This window comes from Salvia hispanica, chromosome 5, assembly GCF_023119035.1.
Source record: "Salvia hispanica cultivar TCC Black 2014 chromosome 5, UniMelb_Shisp_WGS_1.0, whole genome shotgun sequence".
Lineage (NCBI taxonomy): Eukaryota > Viridiplantae > Streptophyta > Magnoliopsida > Lamiales > Lamiaceae > Salvia > Salvia hispanica.
Genome location: NC_062969.1, coordinates 12,448,195 through 12,469,303, shown reverse-complemented (window position 1 = coordinate 12,469,303; position 21,109 = coordinate 12,448,195). Strand labels below are relative to the sequence as shown.

The 21,109-nt window shown below is 37.8% G+C and overlaps 2 protein-coding genes and 1 long non-coding RNA gene across 3 annotated transcripts; all 3 read right to left on the bottom strand.

Moving 5' to 3' along the window:
- Nucleotides 1–3,989: 3,989 nt before the first annotated feature.
- Nucleotides 3,990–6,431, bottom strand: LOC125186223. Its single transcript, XR_007170387.1, has 3 exons — nucleotides 6,384–6,431; nucleotides 6,234–6,308; nucleotides 3,990–4,240 (listed from the first exon to the last, which is right to left on the bottom strand). It is a non-coding gene; the product is annotated as an uncharacterized LOC125186223 (long non-coding RNA).
- Nucleotides 6,432–9,823: 3,392 nt separating this feature from the next.
- Nucleotides 9,824–11,563, bottom strand: LOC125188771 (guanine nucleotide-binding protein subunit beta-like protein). The gene is made up of 2 exons (XM_048085821.1): nucleotides 10,592–11,563; nucleotides 9,824–10,133 (listed from the first exon to the last, which is right to left on the bottom strand). The coding sequence occupies exons 1-2, from the start codon at nucleotides 11,474–11,476 to the stop codon at nucleotides 10,032–10,034; spliced, it is 987 nt and encodes a 328-aa protein (XP_047941778.1). The 5' UTR covers nucleotides 11,477–11,563; the 3' UTR covers nucleotides 9,824–10,031.
- A 1,891-nt stretch (nucleotides 11,564–13,454) lies between these two features.
- On the bottom strand, nucleotides 13,455–20,829 carry LOC125188735. The gene is made up of 11 exons (XM_048085761.1): nucleotides 20,064–20,829; nucleotides 19,328–19,836; nucleotides 19,001–19,200; nucleotides 17,786–17,953; nucleotides 16,862–17,176; nucleotides 16,002–16,160; nucleotides 15,734–15,883; nucleotides 14,864–15,073; nucleotides 14,746–14,790; nucleotides 14,432–14,644; nucleotides 13,455–14,356 (listed from the first exon to the last, which is right to left on the bottom strand). The coding sequence occupies exons 1-11, from the start codon at nucleotides 20,425–20,427 to the stop codon at nucleotides 13,672–13,674; spliced, it is 3,018 nt and encodes a 1,005-aa protein (XP_047941718.1). The 5' UTR covers nucleotides 20,428–20,829; the 3' UTR covers nucleotides 13,455–13,671.
- Between the last annotated feature and the right edge of the window lie 280 nt (nucleotides 20,830–21,109).

Below are 21,109 nucleotides of genomic sequence, written 5' to 3'. Positions count from 1 at the left end.
GACTTTAAAAAAAGCGATGAGGGTTTGGTGGCTTTGTGATGTCAAGGTTAGTGATGAGGAAAAGGGTCTTTTTGGATCTCGATGCACTCCAGGGCTCCAATCAAATTGAGAGATGCGATCTTGTATTTTTGTGAAAAAGGAGATCACCTTCTGGGGGTTTCATTCAGCTCTTATGGAAAAGGGGAATTGAAAAAGGTGTTGTGGGGAAAATGGGGGGCCCAAAAGAAGTCTAAATGTAAAAGAATTTTAAAGGGGAAAAAAAGTATTGAAAACCTGGGGAATCGCCCAAAAAAAATACCTCTCGGGGGGAAGAAACTCACTCTTGCCGTTGGTGCAAGAACCCGGGGCACCTCAAGGGGATTGTTATCTTGGAAAAGCGGGAGAATGAGGAAAGGGAACATTAACCCCTTTAAAAAGGAACTCGGGAAAAAAATGATGGGGCTTGAAGTCACCAATGTTAGGGAAAAGGGAAAATCTTGTCATTTTGGGAATTATGGACTAAAATTGTAGTTTTCACATAAAACCCTTCTTGGGTTTTTGAACATTGAAAAACTCCGGGGCCCCGTTTCTTAAAAAACCAAGGGTTTAATTTAAAAGGTGAGATGGGGAGTTGAAAAGCCCTTTTCAAAAGGGTAATTCGATGAAAAAAAATTTTGTTTTTGGTTTTCTTGAGAGAAAGAGGTGTTCTTTTTCTGGAATGGAAAAATCAAGTTTGAAATCGGAAAAATTATGAAACCCATAAAAAGGGGAAATTTTTTTTTGTGCTCTTGCTGGGGCAAAAAAGGCGGTAAAAACTAAATGTTTAAGTTTCTTCCTCCCGAGGGCAAGCGGGGGCCCCTTTTTCCCCCGGCGGTTTTAAAGGAATTTTGAAAAGGAGTCTTGAAACCCCGAATGATGAAAAAGCGTTTCTTGTGAAGATTGTTTTGGGAACCAAAAATTCCTATTTCCACGGCCCAACCTCAACAACCTTTAAAACTGCACATAGTGATTTATGGGGCCCGCAAAAAGAAATTCATTGGGGGAAGGGGGTATTATTGGTAAAATTTTGATGACTATTCTGGGGAAAAATAGGGCTTTATATTTTGAAGGAAAATCAGGGGTTTTAAAAGGGGTTTTTAAAGAATGGAGTGTGGAAATAGAGGCTAAAAAGGGGAGTGAGCTTGAAATTTTTGGGTTAATGGTCTTGAATATTTGTAAAAGGAGTTTGATGATTATTGAAAGGGATAAAGGGGGTATAAGGAGGCATGGGGAATTTGTGAATTCCCAAAAAAAATAGGTGGGGGAGAAAAGACCCCAATAGGACAATTTTGGAGGGGGTTTAAAGATGTATTTTTCCGCTTGGCGAAAAGTGGAAGCAAGGGCATTGAAATGTATCATGTTGGGGTATCAACCAGGAGTTAAAGGCTATAGGCTGTGGTGTATAGAGCCTGGGAATGGAAGGATCATCATTAGTAGAGATGTGGTTTTCTGGGAAACATAATTGCCTTTCAAGAGAGGTTCAGGGGATGAAGTTGCAGTCAGCGTCACTTCAGCAATTGAGGAGGAGCCTGAGCAGTCTGATCTCACCCCTGGTCACAGTCAAGCTGATGAAATTTCTGATTCCCCATCACCATCAACTGATCCACTTGGCCAACAACCTGATCCAGACAATTTGAGGAACTGGAAACTGACTAGAGATAGAACAAAGAGGACCTCAAAACCACCAGCCAAGCCAAGTACTCAGGTGCAAAATTTCTATTCTATGCTTTGCTAGTAGCTGAGGAAGTTGAATATTCAGAGCCTTGTTCATATAATGAAGCAATGCAAAGTAAAGAATGGGAAAGATGGATGCAAGCAAAGATTGAGGAGAAAGAATCTTTGCTAAAATATGGAACATGGGTTTTGGTGGAGAAACCTGATGGCAGAAGAGTTCTGAGAAGAGTTCTGAGCTGTAAATGGGTTTTTAAGAAGAAAATTGAGGCTGCTGAACCAGATGGAGTGAGATTCAAGGCCAGGTTGGTGGCAATGGGGTTCACACAGGAGCAAGGTGTAGATTTTGATGAGGTCTTCAGCCCTGTGGTGAAACATGCTTCCATCAGATTATTGTTAGCCATTGTAGCAAGGAGAGACTGGGAGCTTGAACAGCTTGATGTGAAGACAGCTTTCTTGCATGGTGAGATCAGAGAGACAATTTATATGATGCAACCCGAGAGCTTTGTCAAGCCAGAGGATATGGGAAAGGTGTGTCTACTGGAAAAGAGCATCTATGGCTTGAAGCAAGCTAGTAGGCAATGACATAGAAAGTTTGATGACCATATGATCCGCAGTGGCTTTGTGAGCTCAAAATATGATGAGTGTGTGCATATCAAGAGTCAAGGTGGAGCTGCTGTAGCTTATCTATTACTCTATGTTGATGATATGTTGCTGGCTGGTGCTTGCAAGAATGAAGTGCAGAAAGTGAAGAATGATCTCAGTGCAGTGTTTGAGATGAAGGACCTTGGGTCAGCAAAAAGAATCTTGGGCATGACAATAATCAGAGATAGAAAGGAGAAGAAAATCTGGTTGACTCAGGCAGATTATGTACTCCCTCCGTCCCATAAAAGTTGAGACAAAACTTTTGGACACGGAGATTAAGAATTTATATTAAAGATAAGAGAGAGTAAAGTAAATGATGGAATAGAGTAAGAGTGATTAGATGTTTTGTCTTTTGTTAAAAAAGGAAATGACTCAACTTTATTGGGACGGACTAAAAAGGAATACGACTCAACTTTTATGGGACGGAGGGAGTATCAAGGATGCTCAAGAAGTTCGGGTTAGACAATGTTAAGGAGGTCTCAGTTTCTATGGGCCAGCACTTCAATTTGTCAGTTGATTAAGCTCCAAGATCTGAGGCAGAAATAAATGAGATGCAGAAACTCCCTTATGCTAGCATGATTGGTAGCATTATGTATGCCATGATTAGCACAAGGCCGGATATAGCCCAAGCTGTTTCTATTACCAGCAGGTTTATGTCGAACCATGGGAAGGAGCATTGGTCAGCCTTGAAATGGTTGATGAGATATATGAAAGGGGCCAGTGACATTGGGATTCTGTTTGATGGTGCAAAGGAAGTATGTGGTGATGCTTTGGTGGGATGGTCAGATTCTGATTTTGTAGGAAACATAGACACAAGAAGATCCCAATCTGGATATGTGTTCACTCTTTATAGAGCTGCAGTAAGCTGGAAGAGCAGTCTCCAAGCAGTGGATGCACTATCCACAACCGAAGCTGAGTTTATGGCTTTAACAACTGCGGTGAAGGAAAGCTATTGGCTGAGGGGGATTTTGAAAGACTTTGGTGTAGTTCAAGAATCAGTGGCTGTTGGTTGTGACAACAACAGTGCGCTTTGTCTGTCCAAACACCAAGTATACCACGAGAGAAGTAAACATATAGACGTGCGCCTACATTTATCCTAGAGAAGATAGATGAAGGCGAAGTAAAGGTATTCAAAGTAGATACCACTGAGAATCCGGCTGATATGCTTACTAAGCCGGTGTCAAGAAGCAAGCTTGAATCATGTATGAAGCTTGTAAGTTTATGCAAGATATGTTGATGATCGGCTGAGCAATCAAGGTGGAGATTTGTGAAGAAAGGAGCTCACTTGAGCTTTGGAGCTTCAGAGGCCGTCAGATTGAGTATTAGTTAGATGGTTAAATCTAGACCATTGGATCAACTCAGCCGTTGATCTCTATTTGGTTTAAATAGAATTTCTTAGTTTGTTAATTCTGTTTTTCCCCAATCTCAATCTCTCTGTAACTAAGCTCAGAAATCATATCAATAAAACTCTCTCTTCGTTTTCGCAACTCATCTTAATCTCTCAATTCTTGCCTCGCACACACACACCGAACCTGTCACGCCCCGTATTTTCTAAGGATAGAAAACACGGTTGATCGCGACTAGGAGATGATTAAAGAAGCGGGGAAGAAAGGGGGAAACACACATCTTTGACCAAAATATTTAAATAATTGAAATAACTTAGAAAACAACATAGTATCATTTCAACAAAGTACCAATTCTAAGAAATAAAGACTAGAAAGTAGACAATTTTGAAAAGAGTTAGATTCTCAATACAAAAACAATTTTAAAGAAAAGACACCTAGCGGAAGCGTTCAAGACACGGAAAATGCCGAGTATGAAGACACGGCATATCCAACAATACTAAGCCAAACATAAATAATCCATGAATTGTGCTCAACATCCTCCACGCCCGTCGTCGCTCAATCTGCACATTAAGAAAAACAAATATGCAGGGCTGAGTACTTGATGCACTCAGTGGACGCATGCCAAATCAGTTTGTCAAGCCATAACGAGTGATCTTGGGGGTTTTAATTGAAAAGATCCCAAGTCACTAAAAAAACATTTCACATAAACTTTGGTTGCAACCATTTTCCATCCACATCACCATCACCATATCTGAACATACATGACAAGGAACGTGGCCACGAACCAAGTCACTAGACCGGCCAACTCCAAAGAGATAGCGCACGATCTACTGGGTGTACACTAGTCCGAGCAGGGTTTGCGGCCCTACTGGGACCCGAATTCGATTAAACATACATGGCATAGCCACTTCAGATAGGTTCATTCAAACACAAAACATGGCAAGACAAACAATTTTCACCTCCTTTCACAAAAAAATAGCATTTAAGACATAGTCCTTATTTAAAAGGAAAGCCCACCTCAAAAGCTTAGCTCCTCCACAAACTTCTTGTCCCAACCTCAACAACGTGCAAAATTTCACCATTTTTGAAATAACATGATATGCAAAAATCAGACTTTGCTAAATAATTTAATTAAAGACAATGCATGCATCCTATTGTGTGTGTGAAAAAATTTATCCCTCGTTCACAGATAATAAAACAGACTCATCAATCAAGCACAAAACTCAATGGTGGCCAACGTACTTGAACTCTCGGTTATTACTAAAAAGAGGCCAAGCGATTAAATTCTAAATCACATAAGTTTGAATTACTTAATAAAATAAACTAACCCAACACCAATCGGTCAACTCTATTAAACAAGAACTAAGGAAAAGAATAGCATTAGTCATTTAATATATTACTCCCAGCCAAACTCACGTACACCTTTTATATATATATATATATATATATATATATATATATATAGGGGTGCGTTAAAATGACAACACTCTTAAAATGACACTGTGACACCACGCTAGACTGCAATATTATATATGCTAGACTGCAATAGTATAAACGCTAGACCGCAATCTATAGATTGCAGCCTAGCGTATTGATATTGCACTTGCGAAAAATTGCAGCTCTAGTGTATTGGATATTGCAGTCCGTGAAAATTTACCCTTGAGCAATTTTTACGATTGCCACATGGCAGCTTATTATTCGTCCACATGTACAAATGATTGGCTAAGAATGGTGGTATGGTGTTACTTTAAGAGGTGTTGTCATTTTAACACAATCCTATCTATATATATATATATATATATCTACCGAAACTCACTACTAATTAGATATTACCCTATTAAATTATTTGGATAGTAGTGGTCCATAAAAGTATTAAAGTACCCAACAAAATAAATAAAGAAATCAAAATAAACAGTAGCCTATTCCCAAATCAGTACACATATATACTCCCACACAACGCACGTCTATGTGTGCTGTAAATAATAAGAAAAAGAATATATATTCTCATTCATCACAGAATGAATAATAAGAAATAATATAACAATTAAAAGGAATTGTACTACATAAATACTCCCAGCCCAATTCGTCTTCCTCAAATTTCAATCAGTAAAACTCTTTCTCTCCCTACTGCTTAATTCAAAAATGACAGAAAGAAAAGCACAATGCTCTCCCTCAAATTCTCGTCTCTATCTCCATGTTAACACAAAATCCTCAAAACAGATTCTTTCTCCCTCAACATTCAAATCTCTTCCTTTCGTTCGATGCTATACCCGCAGCCGCCGGCTGCGCAGCTGCTGTCCCCGTCTCCCCTTTTTCCAAATCTAAACTTTTATTAACTTCTCTAATTATTCTGTTTCTAATATTAATGGGCAGACCAAAGTATAGAGAAAACAAAATGGCAATTTCTATTTGCATTAAAGATCGAGGCTTTATCAAGAACTATGAATCACTAATCTTTCACGAGTTTTTAATCAAAGGAGCTACTGTGAACATGTGAACTATGTCATGAAATTGAATGCAGAAACTTTCAGAATTTGTGTGTATAGTGTATACCTTCAGGAAGAAGCCAAACTTGCAGAAGAGAAGGTATTGAAACAAAAGATCACAATTCTTGGTTTCTCTTTCAAACTGTGATATCGAAAATTTGAAATCAAGAAATAGGGAGATTTTCATATATATGAACTTGAGGAGAAAAGAAAATACCTCTTTGCTAGGAGGAATAAGATAACGGCTTCTTCATAAAAAGATGATGAAGTTGCGTTGGGGAAAATATATATATGAAAGGGAATGGATTTTGGTTGGAGATTTTTAAGGGAGATGGGGATATGGAAGAAACCGTATGGTTATGGGATTGGAAGAGATTTATTTGACTAAGATTTGACTGCAGGAATTAAATAGGGATTATGAATAAATGGCTATATTAAAGTATCCCAATTGAATTAGGATAAATGGCGTAGGAGAGAATAATAATAATAGACAAAAGTGATAGGCCCAAAAATATATATGATTTTAGTATATTAATTAAATTGTGGTATTTCATTATTTAAGTACTTTGGTGTTATTTCAAGTACATAGACGGACGCACAATTTTCCACCGATGACTCTCACGTCAAACTCATCGATTATTTTCACCACACAATTAATCAATGACCAAAACAAGCATCCACTGTTTCCATTCGCAACTAGTCAAAACAAAGACAGTATTTTAATCAAGGTCTATCACTCGCTCGTTCTCAAAACAAAACTCAACGTGAAAAGGTACTAAAAAAACGGGTGTTACCGAACCACAATCCTAACATTATATATATTATAAATTATAATTAACGTGAAATTACTAAAATACCCCTAATTTTTTTTAAGAATTGGTGGGGGGACCATGGGCCCCCCCGGCCCCACCCTCCCTCCGCCCCTGAAACTACTCTATTTTCTTTCTTAATTTCGAAAAAAAAAGCGTGTCCTTTGATTTAATCTTAACGTAAAAACAGCGTTTATAAAATGTTATGGGTAAACAATTGTTATTCTTACAAGAGTAACCAAAAGTGGTCCTAAACATATGACAATTTTACGATATTTGTCCTAGACATTATGTTTTGAATTATTGCATCCTACACATTTAAACTCGGGCCGGACTCAGTCCAAAATGGACGGAACCGTAGAAAACAAATGGTGAGCGGATGTTAAGCTGGTTTTTATTCTGAAATGAAAATAAAATACATAAAAATAAAATATATTAAAACATAAGATTCAACGAAACAATTACATCCATCTCATCTCAAATGCAAGGCATAAAACAGAACAAGCATGTGACACCCTTCTCTCACAATCTCCCTCCCACCTCGTCTCGAATCGACAATGGCTACCCAAAATCCACTGCAAACAACATCCCGAGTAACACATCGCTCAAGAACCAAACCGCCACGAACCCTGTGCTCTCCCACTCATGCCCGATCACCCACGACGCTACATTGGCAAATGGTGTCGGAATATTAAAATATAAACTTGATTTTATAAATATCTAGATATTATACAAATATCTAGATATTATGTAGAATTATCTAGGATAGGAGGACAAAATATCTTGATATTTTGGTAGAATTAACTAAAGATAGAGTTCTCTAGAATATAGATATTTAGAATATAAAATAATTAAGTAGGAGCATATCTAGATATTTTTAGTAAAATTCCCAGTAAAATATCTAGATTTTTATGGAGAAAAATCTAGATATAAAATATTTAAGAATCTAGTAGAGAATTCTAAAATAGGAAATGAATGGCTATAAATATGGCATAGTTGTACCATTTTCTATAAGTTGAACAAGTTGAGAACTTGAGAAAGTTCGAGAAATAAAGTTTTCTTAGTCTTCCCACATCACCTCTCCTAAACCATTTCCCATATATTCCATCCATTCTCCTCTCAAATATTTCCTCCATACTAAATTACTCCAACATATATCTAATATTTTCCAACAAATGGCATAAACTTCATTCTCAATAACACTTTAAAGAAAACATATTGATCTTCAATCTCCCCAAAGAATAATATCCCCATTAGTAGAGCTAGAGCATCCCTGACCCTCAGCCCATTTCATAAGCAACCGACAAAACACCAGCTAAGAAGAAAAGCGACGACATCTCGATTCCCCAATTCAAAACCCTTGATCAGGTAATCCAAATTCAACACTGTCTTACCATCATCCAACCTGCTCTTGACGAATTTGGAATCATACTCCTCCAATAGATAAAAAACTCAGGTTTATCAATTTGGGGAAAGAAATATTGTTATCTAGGCCGATCAAATTGGGTAACTGTGGATACCCGAATTTGATCGGGTATCAGTCCCGATTGTAATTTTGATTTTGATTTTTTTTTTTTTTTGAAAATTAACTATAGTTTTATAATTTATTTAATAATTATTTAGTTCGAATGAATTCAATACAAAGTTGAAGTATTATTCAAGAGAAAATAACTACAAACTTTTAGACATACGAAATTCTTGTAGTATTTCGAATTGAAGAGAAAAATAACGACAAACTTTGAGAAATACAAAATTCATAAGTTATAGTAACATATTAACATCTTTCATCCATCCACAACAAGAAAATAAATTACATTAAAAAATTAAATTATATATTAACATCTTTATTCCATCCACTAATCCACATGTAGTTAAGAAATTAAATTACATTTTTCATATTTCATCCATCCACGATAAGAAATTAAAGTAAATTAAATTAAATTACATCTTTCATCCATTCACAATAAGAAATTGACATATTAACATCTTTCATCCATCCACATATAATTAAGAAATTAAATTACATTTAATTATAATAAAAATATAATTTATTAATTTTAAAAAAATAAACCGGATAATTCGAGTATACCCAAATCCAAATTAGATAATCAGTAATCTGGATTGAGAACGACAAAGGTGGTATTAGAGACATGCTTCCTGAAGAAGGGTGGAATAGTGAGAGATCCAAATAGAATTTTTTTTTGGAGTAGTCGTCAAGGGTTCCGACACGGGAGAGGTGGTGGGAGGAAAAGCAAGAGATCGAAATCGATTTTTTTTGGAGAAGTAATCGTCAAGGGTTCCGACATGGGAGAGGTGGAGGGAGGAGGCCAAAAAAGAAAGACGAGAGAGGGGGATTTAGAAATCTAATAATAATACTTTATTTTTTGAAATAATTAAAAAATTCTAATAAAAATGTTTAATTCGGTGAAAATCAACTAAATATCAGTCACTTTTTAGGGAAGCCGTCCAAAATGGATGGATTCCAACCCGAGTTCAAATGTGTGGGATACAATAATTCAAAACATAATGTACTAGAACCAAAATCAGAATATATTTAAGAACACATGTGGCTCTTACTCTTCTTACAAATTGATCTCCCAAACGATCAAATTTCAATCAGTCTCGGTCAACTTCAAATTCAGCCCAATAAAAGATTAATTTCAATCAAAAAACCGACTACAAATTCAGCCCAATACAGAAAATGGAAAAATATTAGAAGTGCTATGTTTCTTCCTTTATTCTCAAATCCTTAAGGATTCCAAATCCATGCTAGGAATATTTCAAATATTTGACACTTGATAACAAGACATTGCGCAAGTATGAACCAACAAGAGAATACAGCAAGATATGCGGAATTCGAAAGGGATTTCAAATTAAGCAAAAACAATTCATTCTCGTTTAACAAACTAAACAACAAAGTGCTCAAAATTTAAATATCCACCTCAAAACCATTAAATAAAACACAGAGAGACCATATGCTCTGAGCTTCAATCTAAAAGTAAAATTAAGCTCACTGTAAAATCGACTCACAGCCTACATGTGTGCGAGCGTGCTACTTAGTATCGTCCGACACCCCAAACCCGCACAACTCCATCTGTATATCCACTGAAAAGGGTGCTTCCATCTGCGCTCCAGTTGAGACTGGTGCAGTAAATCACCTACACAAACACAAACACAAACACAATCACACACATCAACTACTTGTTAATCAAACCCCCCAAAAATAATGCAATTAATCTACCAACATCCAATGCAAAATAAAAATAGCATTCATCCTTTTATAGCAACAAAATCAAATAGAAGACTAAGAAAGATTGTATGCTAAAACTATGAAACATTAATAAGCTCAAAAGACTATAAATTTATTTGTTCTATTAAGAATCAGTGCAAAATTAATCAAAAAAATATGCAGCCCTTAACACATTCTTCAGATATGTCAAAGGTGTAACTAAGGGTCTTGATTGTGGAACAGGAATATCAATAGAAAAATTATACAATTCAACAAGCGCTGGTTCGTATACAAGATTCAATTTTTCACAATCAGCTTAACAAAGAGCGCATGAATTATCAACAATTACTTGAATAGACTATAATAAATATGTAAATGTGAATAAACCTTAGTTTTTCCAGCGGCGGTTTGAGATCCTTCGGCAACCATCTCGCTCTCCTGCTTCAAATCGACCTTAAGATCGACAACAACACTCTTGCTCTCCAAGTCCCAAATCTTAATGCTGGACTCCGTGGCAGCGCAGAGCCAGTACTTGTTAGGGCTAAAGCAGAGGGAGTGGATAATCGATCCAGCATCCAACGAGTAGAGCCTCTTCCCCTCCGCCAAATCCCACAGCAAAATCACACCGTCCTTTCCTCCGCTAGCGCAGAGAGAACCATCAGGCGAGACCGCCGTGGTGTTGACGTACCCAGAGTGGCCGGCGAGAGTGGAGCGGAGCTTGCAATTGGTCAAATTCCAGATCTTAACGGTCCGATCCCAGGAGCCGGAGACAATAGTCGGCTGCAAGGTATTGGGGGAGAACCGGACGCAGGAGACCCAATCGGTGTGGGCGTCCTGATCCTGAATGGTGTACTTGCACTCGCCGAGGGTGTTCCAGAGCTTAATCGACTTGTCGCGGGAGGCGGAGACGATCTGGCGGTTATCGACGGAGAAGGCGACGGAGAGGACGTCCTTGGTGTGGCCGACGAAGCGGCGGGCGGTGGTGCCGGCGGCGAGGTCCCAGAGGCGGAGCTCGCCGTCCCAGGAGCCGGAGAGGGCGAACTGGCCGTCGGAGGAGAGGACGACGTCCTGGACGAAGTGAGAGTGGCCGGTGAGGCGGCGGCGGGCGACGCCGTAGGTGCGGTCCTCCTTGGTGAGGGCCCAGACGATGATGGATTTGTCGCGGGAGGCGGTGACGATCATGTCGGAGTTGTCGATCGGGGTGGCGATGGCGGTCACCCAGTCGGTGTGGGCACGCATGGTGCCGCGGAGAATCAGCTGCTCCTGCGCCATTGATGGTGGAATTGAGGATTGCGGCGGCGGATTGGGGTTTTCTCGAGAGTGAGGCGGAAATAGGAAACCCTAAATGGTGATGAGCTGAATTTATATAGAGATTTGGGATTTAGGGTTTTGGACTGCACTGGCCCATTTTATATGCTTGTCTTAAATTTGTTACGCTAGTACCAGTATTTCATTTTGATAGCATGAAGGTAGGTTTATTTTTACTCTTCCCTCAATTATTTTCATTTTTAGCCGTTCCTTAAAAATACTACTACTATTATAGAACATCTTTTCATTTAAACACTACAAAACAATAAAAATTCAATTAGATTAGAAAGTGGAAATACGTAAATACTGTAATTATCATATTTATCTTTTTTTATTTTGGTTCGTCACATACTCCACTTTTATTTCAAGTAATTTTTTAGCTCTATTGAAAGGGTCTATTCTCCATTAACAATGTCATCTCAAATGTAGCTATTATTACGTGACAAGGGAGTGTATGTTATATGCTTTTGTTTAATAAACGATTATCGATTATCCTGTGATAACCATAATTTTATATCTTCAGTTGGATTCGGGTTCCTGGTTTTTAATATGATCGGTTTAATCAAATTAATTGATTAAAAAAGTGAACGTAAAACTAAAGAATTACTGTAATAATTATTGATATAGCAAAACTTAATAACTAGATGGGCTGATGGTTCGGCAACCCAAATACGAGACTTAAGTGGGGGGAAAAAGGACCAAGAAACTCACAATTTATAACATGCATAGCCATAGTAATGAAAGATTCTCTTTTCATTCTATCAAAAATCAATGTGGGATAAATATTTTCTGATAATTCTCTTTTTTCACTCAAATATTCTTGCCTGGCCTAACTTTCTCGTCTCTCTTTGTTAGTTATGCTTTTCACTGAAATTACTATACAGTGGTGTAGTAATTATAAAAAGGAATATTGGCTGACAATATAGCTTTAGGCATTTATATATTTACATAAACTTAGCTTTAACCCATTTTGTTTAGTGCCAATATGTATCTAATGTGTTTTTTCTTTGTATTAATTTGTGCAGTTTCTAAATTTATTTTTAGTGATATAGTATTAGTTATTTTTCAGCACTAAAAAGTTAGCTTTTATTTATTCTATTCAATAAAACCAATGTTTTAAAAATCGGGACGGACCGGCCGGTTCGACCGATCCGACCGCGAACCGACAAGCAGTCCGGTCCGGTTCACCTCTTTAAACTAGTAGCATGTTGAACCGGCCAGTTGAACCGGTTCAACCGTGAACCGGAAACCGATTTTTACCATTAAATGCTAAAAATTTTAAAATTTGCTACTAGGAGGGATTGAACTCAAGAGTTCTCCTTAAGGAGACCAACACTTCTTCCACTCCATGAACTTTTGGTGTTAATGTAAACATTATATATTCATATACATTAAACATGTTTTTTGTATATAATTCATGTGTAATTTTATATATTTTTTTAAGTATACAATAGTAGTATTTAATTATAGACCAATTCTTAATATTAATGAAGTATTTTTTACCCAAAACTAACTCGCAATTCATATTTTAATTATATATATAGTATATGATAACTGATACTATGATCTTTATCTATTTTTGTATAAAAATATTAACTTTTATCTACACTACTTATATATTTACTAAAAAAAAAACTAATTATATTTTATAATTCACTATATTTCATATTTTATATTTCACAAATATAACTAATTATAGTTTAGAGATTTAATGTTTTTTATATATATTTGTAATTATACTTTATTATTGCAAAATTTAACATATTTTATATATTACATATTTAATTTTATATATTTATATTAGTAAAACGGTTCGACCAGTAGTTAAACCGGTCCGACCGGTTGAACCGTGAACCAGTAGCTTTGCCGGTTCGCTCTCCGGTCCAGTTTTTAAAACATTGAATAAAACCTTGGTAATTACTTCGCCGAAACCAATGCTACCTTACAATAAGCACTAAAATCCCATTTCATAAAGTAATAGAGACAATTACTAGAAAGAATGTTTATCCTTAACAAAAGTTTCAGAAGTTGACAATCATGAAATCACTGGTAACGAGTCTTTTGACTATATACCTGCTTCTAAGACTAAATTCCTATAAAAGAATTTCCAAACACACCCTTCTCCAAAAGTGGTTGCATACTAGTATCAAAGGGTATTTTCACTTTCTCTTTTGCTTAATTTGCTGCAAAATTTGAGCAATAGTCATATCATCTCCAGCCTCAGCTTGATTCTTGCATGTTTGATCATCTCTTCTTAATCCCTCTTCCACTAGCGTTTGCTTCGAACTATCCCCGCCTCCAGTTTTTCTCCTTTTACACTGGTAAAAGATATGTATCTGGGAACTTTTCTCTCTCTTCCTCAGCAAGTCATCAACGATTACTGGTGACGGACTTGTTGCATCATCTCCTGGTTGCTGAAGGGATGAGGCGGGATTCATGCCGTCCCCTTTTATTTCCACCAAAGCTAGCTGCATCTCTTCAATGTTCTTCCCTTCTGTGGAACCAGCTTCTGTTGCTCTCGTATCATCAATCAAAATGTTTGGCTCAGGGAAAGACGATGGATGATCATCTGTTGCATTGGTCAGTTTTTTATCCATTTTCATTCGTCTTTTCGTCACAGCTTGCCTTGGCGCTTTGGACTTCGTCTGTTGAACTTCCTTGAGCACTTGACTCTTCCGCTTTCTTGGATGCAGCTTAGAAGCCTTTGCAGGTTGTGTGACGATGGCATCCTTGCCTCCAAGTTCAACCTCTGGAGTTGGTTCTTCTACCGGATCAAGATGTTTGTACTCTTCAAAGCATGCTTCATCACTTGTAACTGCAGCAGATGTAGTATCAGCATCCTTTCTGCAACGGAAAACACAATCATCAATCATTTTGTAAAAGAAAATCATATTATTATTGCAATGGACAAGGGAATACCCTGATCTCTTCTTCTGTGGCCTAGATTTTCTCGTATTGTTACCATCACTATCACGAGGCTCTGTAATCTCTTCCCCCTCGGATGCATCAAGTAACCGTGTACTTCTCTTCCGCAAACGTGTACTTCTACGCGTTCCTTCTCTGTGAACGGAGCTTCCTTGCATTTCAAGCTCGTTCCCATCAGTCAACATCAGAACTTCTTCTGAATTTTCACTGCATTAAGGAGGGACATGAAAAAAGGTCAATGCAAGTTAAAAGTATATGGGATCATGGTGGCGTCACACGAAACGGGAAATTTAGAATTATCCTTTTACCTGGAAAGGTCGTCTTCTTCATTATGTTTACGTGCCCCCCTTCGCCTACAAATTATCAATAAACAGGTATCAGGTTCAAACTGTATTAAAATGACTAAGAACAATCCGCGAGTCATACCTTCTTGATATTTTCTTTTTTTTCGTAGAAGGATCAACATTTTCATTTCCAGTAATACACAATAATGGCTTTGGCAATAGAAAGTCTTTAGGTCCAAGGGCAGGTCGTTCGGACTCCCTATCGACAAAATTTGATATCAGAGCAACCTTTTGTATCTTTCTAGCAGTTTGCAGCAGAGGAACTTCAGCTGGACATAACACCTTCCATCTCCTAAATTCATGCAAACATTTGAGAATTGGAGCAGAAAAATTACACATATCAACAGTTACAATCCCACATCGGTTTCACATTAAGTGTGGAATAATATATAAAGGGAGTCAACCATTTACCTTTGACCATGGCTTTGGGTTAAGTGAGGGCTTTCTCTCTTTTATGCTTACCAACATGGTGCGGTGAGCATGGATCCAGATGTCCTATCCATAGGTATGACCAAAGGGGTGCCACAGAAAAATGGCGCCCGAAGGGAAAGGGCAGCAAAAGGAACGTGGGCCCGTGCCACCTAGCGTGTGCCGTCCGGTTTAAAAGAGGGACGTCCGTGCACACACCGGATGGCAAACCCAAAGCCACGGACCAACCATCCCTTTTGCTGCCCTTTTCAATCCTTGGGGCCCACATATTTTGGTGGCACCTTTTGGTCACACCCACGGGTAGACCCTTTCCGTAAGACATTCGGATCCACGTTCACCGCACCAAATTGATAAGCATACAAGATGGGAAGCCCTAACTTAACCCAAAACCATGGTCAAAGGTAAAGAGTTAGACTCCCTCTCATATATTATTCCACACGTAAGTGTGAAACCGATGTGAGATCCTATCCGTTACAAAGATTAAAAAAATACTCTAAACAGACTCTGGCAGTAAGAGAGATACCTCAAACAAAGGTTATCAGTGCGATGAGGAATACAGGCAGCAACCTTGGACCAACAGTATCCATGCTTTGCAATAGCCTCTTGCAATAATAAATCTTCTTCTCTGGTCCATTCGCCGTGAATGATGGACGGATCCAAGCAATTGACCCATCTGTAGCACTCAAGGCCCACGATTATACGCACATAAAATTAAGATATACTATATCTCTAACCTACATTTATCTATTATGCACACGCACAACCAGAGATGTATAATGAAGGAATAATACCTTTCTCTGCATTGTACATGTGTACGACCCGGTACACACTTGGCTACTTTTCTCCATGTTTTTGCCCCAAAAAGTGTTACAGCGACTTTCAAGCGTTTGTCTTCCTCTAGAGTCCATGTTCCAGATCTTTTCCTGGCTGGATGAAGGGTCTTCAACCATCTGCTTTCACATGATGAAGTTGAAGAGCTTAACAAACCATTTTATCAAAATAATACATCAAGTCTTCTATGCATGATTATAGCCCGCCACGCCCCAATCCCCAACATAACAAACAAATAAAGAGCAACAGTTAAGATTACATACTCAAGATACTCGGGTGTTAGGCTAAGCTTATGTTATAGAGCTTATAAGATGTTCAAGATGTAATATGTCAAGAGCTTATAAGTTGTCAAAGTGGATAATTGAGATTATAAGCTAGAGTGATAATTATGACTTGGAGAGACATAATCCTAATCAGAGAGAAAACTTAAGACAGATGAGATGGAAAGGGTATCTGTTGCAGATAACAACCCATAGTATGACTGTTTTTGCGAATTAATTGTTGCTTATAGGATAATGAAAATATAAGTTGAGTTAAAGAACTTATTTTGTGGGGAGCTTATTTTTACATTCATGAGCTGTTTAGAAGCTTATTTTGCTAAGCACTTTTCATAAGCTCATAAGCTGTTTTGGAGCTTATTTTTCCAAACAAATGCTTATAAGCTCATAAACAGCTTATAAGCTGTTTTAATGGGCTTATAAGCTCAAACAACCTTTAAAGTTTAAACATATGAAATTTGGTTATTTGATCACATTATACATAAACTCACGACTTAATCAGAAGCTTAATATTAAAATTAGAGTTAAGCATAGTAACTGACCTATTAGAGCACTGGGTACCTGTTCTTCCTTTTAATGCATTAGCAACGACCTGCCAATTGCTCTCACCATACGTCTCTACGGCAGCTCGAAGTTGTTTGTCCTCCTCCGTGGTCCACTCTCTTTTGAGTATTGAAGCATTAAGACTTCTTTGATAGCGTGATAAGCATTGAAACGGGGTTCTGTTTGTCGCAAGTGTTACAGAAAAATCAATCCAGTTAATAAAACCCTTATCTTGTATAATGTGCAAGATATTCTTGTCCTCCATCGCAGTCCAAGGGCCATGATTAATTAAGGGGTCTTCATGGTTTAAATACCTGCAAAGTATGAGCATTTGGCTCATCATTTAAAAGGTACATGCATAGTGTTCATCCATATGCTTCAATGATCTGGCAGTCACCTTTCTAGACAACTAGAATAGATATAACAAATTTAAAATATATATTATTCCTAATTACATAGTGAAAAGAGAAATGAAAAGTAGCCACCTCTAGGAAAAATGATCTAGCAATTTGGATTTCAAAAGTTTGAAACGACCTAATGTGGGCTGTCTACTATACTCTGTCTTGACGCTCATGACACTTCCATAAAGACACTTGTAAACTAGACAAGATATCCACCTAAAGCCATAAAAATAAAATTAATATAAAGAGATCAGATGAAGAGTATAGCTAGAATCCAATCTCCATACTCAATCTGTGCCTGATACAAACAAACACCTGAAAGCTACCATTTTATGATCTTCTACCAACATTCAACGACATAATCAATGTTATCAAGAGTTCTTGTGGAGGATTTATATTAATAAATGCAAACTTATCACACAACATTTATTTCCCTACTACTCCAAACAATTCCAGCTTTAAACAGAGAGTACAAGTCTTTTCATGAAACCATCTTAAATCAAAGAAACTACACCAACTTACATCACTTGGCATTCTGCACCAGTCCGTCGAGGAAGATACATAGCAGTTAGCTGCTCCCAGTTAACCTTAGGCAAGAATTGTCTCATTCTCTCAGGTGTTAGATCAGTTTCTTTAATTGATTCCATGATGCTGTCAACATTACTTGACTCATAATATCCATCTGCCTCACTGCAAAAAAAAAACAGCATACTGAATAAGACTGAAACTAACATGTTTAAAGATCAATTACGCCTACCCATCCCCTCTCCCAAAAAAATGACACAGAAGGAAACAATTAAGAATTAGAGCTAATCAGAACCATACACACAGAGACTTTCAGAAGGCCAACTAGCAAGCACCAAAAGTAGGAACACATTTCACTATCTAATTCTCTCGTAACACCTTTTAAAATATTCCATTCTTTCTTTTGCTTGCGAAGTTTAACTTGTCTTTATTTCCATGCACCCCCTTCCCTCGTGTTTTTATATTAATGTAAAAAAAAAAAAATAACAGAGTATACCAATATGCCTATTGCATCTATTTCTCAGATCCTGATTGGCAAAAAATCCCCCACTGAATTCATTAAAATCATCCATCTCAAACTCATTGTCATCATCCACAAATCAAAAAATTAGGCCTGTATGCAGCCATGATTAAATAACCAAAGACAAGACATTCATTGAAGTGTGAAAACTAAACAACACGAGGACGACACTATTCAAGAATTAGTTGTTCTCTAACAACATAATGACAGCTAAGTAGTTCATAGCCCAAAAAGAACATGAAAAAAACTCTCAAGCATGTGAGTATCTCATGCAGTCATTATCTTCGAAGCCCTTGCCAGGGAGACAGGTGTGTTTTCTCTTCCTTTAGTTCACTGTTGTGAATGGAAACCAAACACAAAAGAGTTTTGTGGTTTTACACTTTGAGGCAAATGCACTGACCAGATCTTTTCAAGAGAAAAAAAAACCCATGAAATCAAATCAGCATAATGGTACAAAAATAATGTGTCAGATAATCATTACAAGCACACATGACATTCTAAAATCTTATCACTCATTTTGCCAAAGCAGTATCTTGCTAATTTAGAAGGAAAAGCTGTATACATCTAAAAAGCATGTGCTTCGTATACCAGGGAAAAAGACCATGCAATAACTCCTGCATGAATGCATGCCAGGTAAACATACAATCCAGTCATTTGTATAGTAAATATTTACACTACAAGTGAAATCATACTTGAGTCGATCAACACATTGCTGGAGCAATATTTCCTGAAACTGTTGTTTCACACCCTTCAAAAGATTCTCCCGCTCTTCCTTAGACCACTTCTCCTTATTACAAGGGATAGAAAATGTTGCCATTGCCTCCTTATAGTTGGGAACATGTACATTCTCTGGAGGTCCCTTGCACGAAGCAGGAACATTATTTTCGTTGGTCTGCACATGTCAGTAAAGTGTGTAAAATAGAAAATGGTAAGAGTTCCAGCAATACAGAACAACATATCCAACATAATAGTAATAGTTCTAAAGTAGATCACGTAAGTAGAATAGGAGGATAAAAGACCTTCATGTTTGCCTTCAGCTTTGGCACTGAAATTAACCGAACACGAGGATCTTTTTTCTGTGAAAAAGATCTCCCAATCCTCCTCTTGCTATCAACCTGAAAGTCTTTAAGGATTCTGACACCCTCTATTAGCTTATCAAGTTCCTCCATCCTGGCTTCCACTTGCATCATCTTACTCCTTATAAGTTTTTGACACAATCTGTTCTTCTTGATAGCATCAACAAATGCTAGGGCTGAGTTAGGAAATTGAGAAGTTCTGAGTGGCAATTCAGCCTCATCATCAACACCTGTTTCATTCCATTCAGCTATATCAGAACTCCCACCAGTATTATCACATGCTTCTACATTCTTTCCAGTAGGCTCGCTCGTATCTACACAATTGAGAAACCCTTCTCGAGCATTAGTTCTCTCAACAAAGCTATTCGAAGTTTCCTTTTCCGAGTCTATAATAGTAGCACCCACCTGCTCATGTGTGTGCGAAAATTCCTCAAAGTTGTCCTTCAAGCTGCCTGCATCAAATAACCCAAACAATGATGCTATAAGAAACAAATACCAACAGGAAAGAGAAAAACACTAGAATTTCAAATCAACCGGCAATACGTAAGTAGACTTCTGTAAACAAAAGAGGATTAAATGAAAAATAATGCGCCAATTCACTGAATTGAACACGAATTTAACACAATTAAACAACTAAACCGCATCGATTCAATTAGTTGAAGTAACGGACAGCATATACCATCATTATAGGCAGAAAACCGCCGCTGAATAGCTCGGAGGGTTTCGTAATCATCCTCAATATCATCGCTGTCAGACCAATCAGGTAACACGGTACACGACGGTTTCGTCTTGAGAGGTTCTTCCCCCAAATCCGTAGGAAAGGCGAACCGTTTCTGAATGCTCTGAACTAATTGAAGGTCATCGTCTCCCTCACTGTCAGAGCCCCCCTCGGAAGAGGAACCTAGACTAGCAATGCCGGAGGCGGCGGTTGTAGAGGTAGGTGTTTCGCCAATTAGCTGACAAGCCCTTCTTAGCGCCTCCATGTCTTCGCTGAATCCATCGTCGGAGTCTGAATCAGAGATTTCTTCCTTAGACGACGGCATCTCGAGTAATTTTGAGCTGGGGGAGCTTTCGAATCTATTGCGATTTGGCTATTTTCCCGCCAAGGCAAAATACTGAGATATTCCAGCCAATAGATTCTCCAGCTGTATCTGTATGTGAGCTCCACTCAATAGTTTAGTGGCAAATTTATAGTTTTAGTTGAGAGCGGAGAGCTAAGGATAGACTCAGAGGCGGCCTGGCGGCGATGCGATGGATGCGATTCGCCGCGGGAGGAGAGGAAATGAGGAGAAGAAAGAGAAGACAGGGAGACTATCGCCGGCAATGGAAGAAGAAAAAGATGAGGGAATTTTGGTTACCGGAGAGGGAGAGAGGCAGAGGCAGAGGCAGAGGCAGAGGCGGGCGGGCTTTGCTGTGTTGAGAAGATGAGACCTAACTGAATTCGAAGAATTGGGCCTCTAATACTTCTTTTCAGTTTTTTTATACTTGAAAAATCCAAGTCATTATTTATTACTCTCATTTTTATAGCTTTAAACCCGTGCATTGAAGAGTATAAATTACTTCAAATTTGTTGCATTGAAAAATAAAAGACTAAAAAGTCAATTTTAGTTCTAAACATGTGACTAAAATATAAATTTGGTCTAAAATATTCATTTTGTTAAAAATAGATCTATAATAAATAAAAATGTCGATGAAGTAGTCCTTTTTTTGATAGTTTCGTCAAAA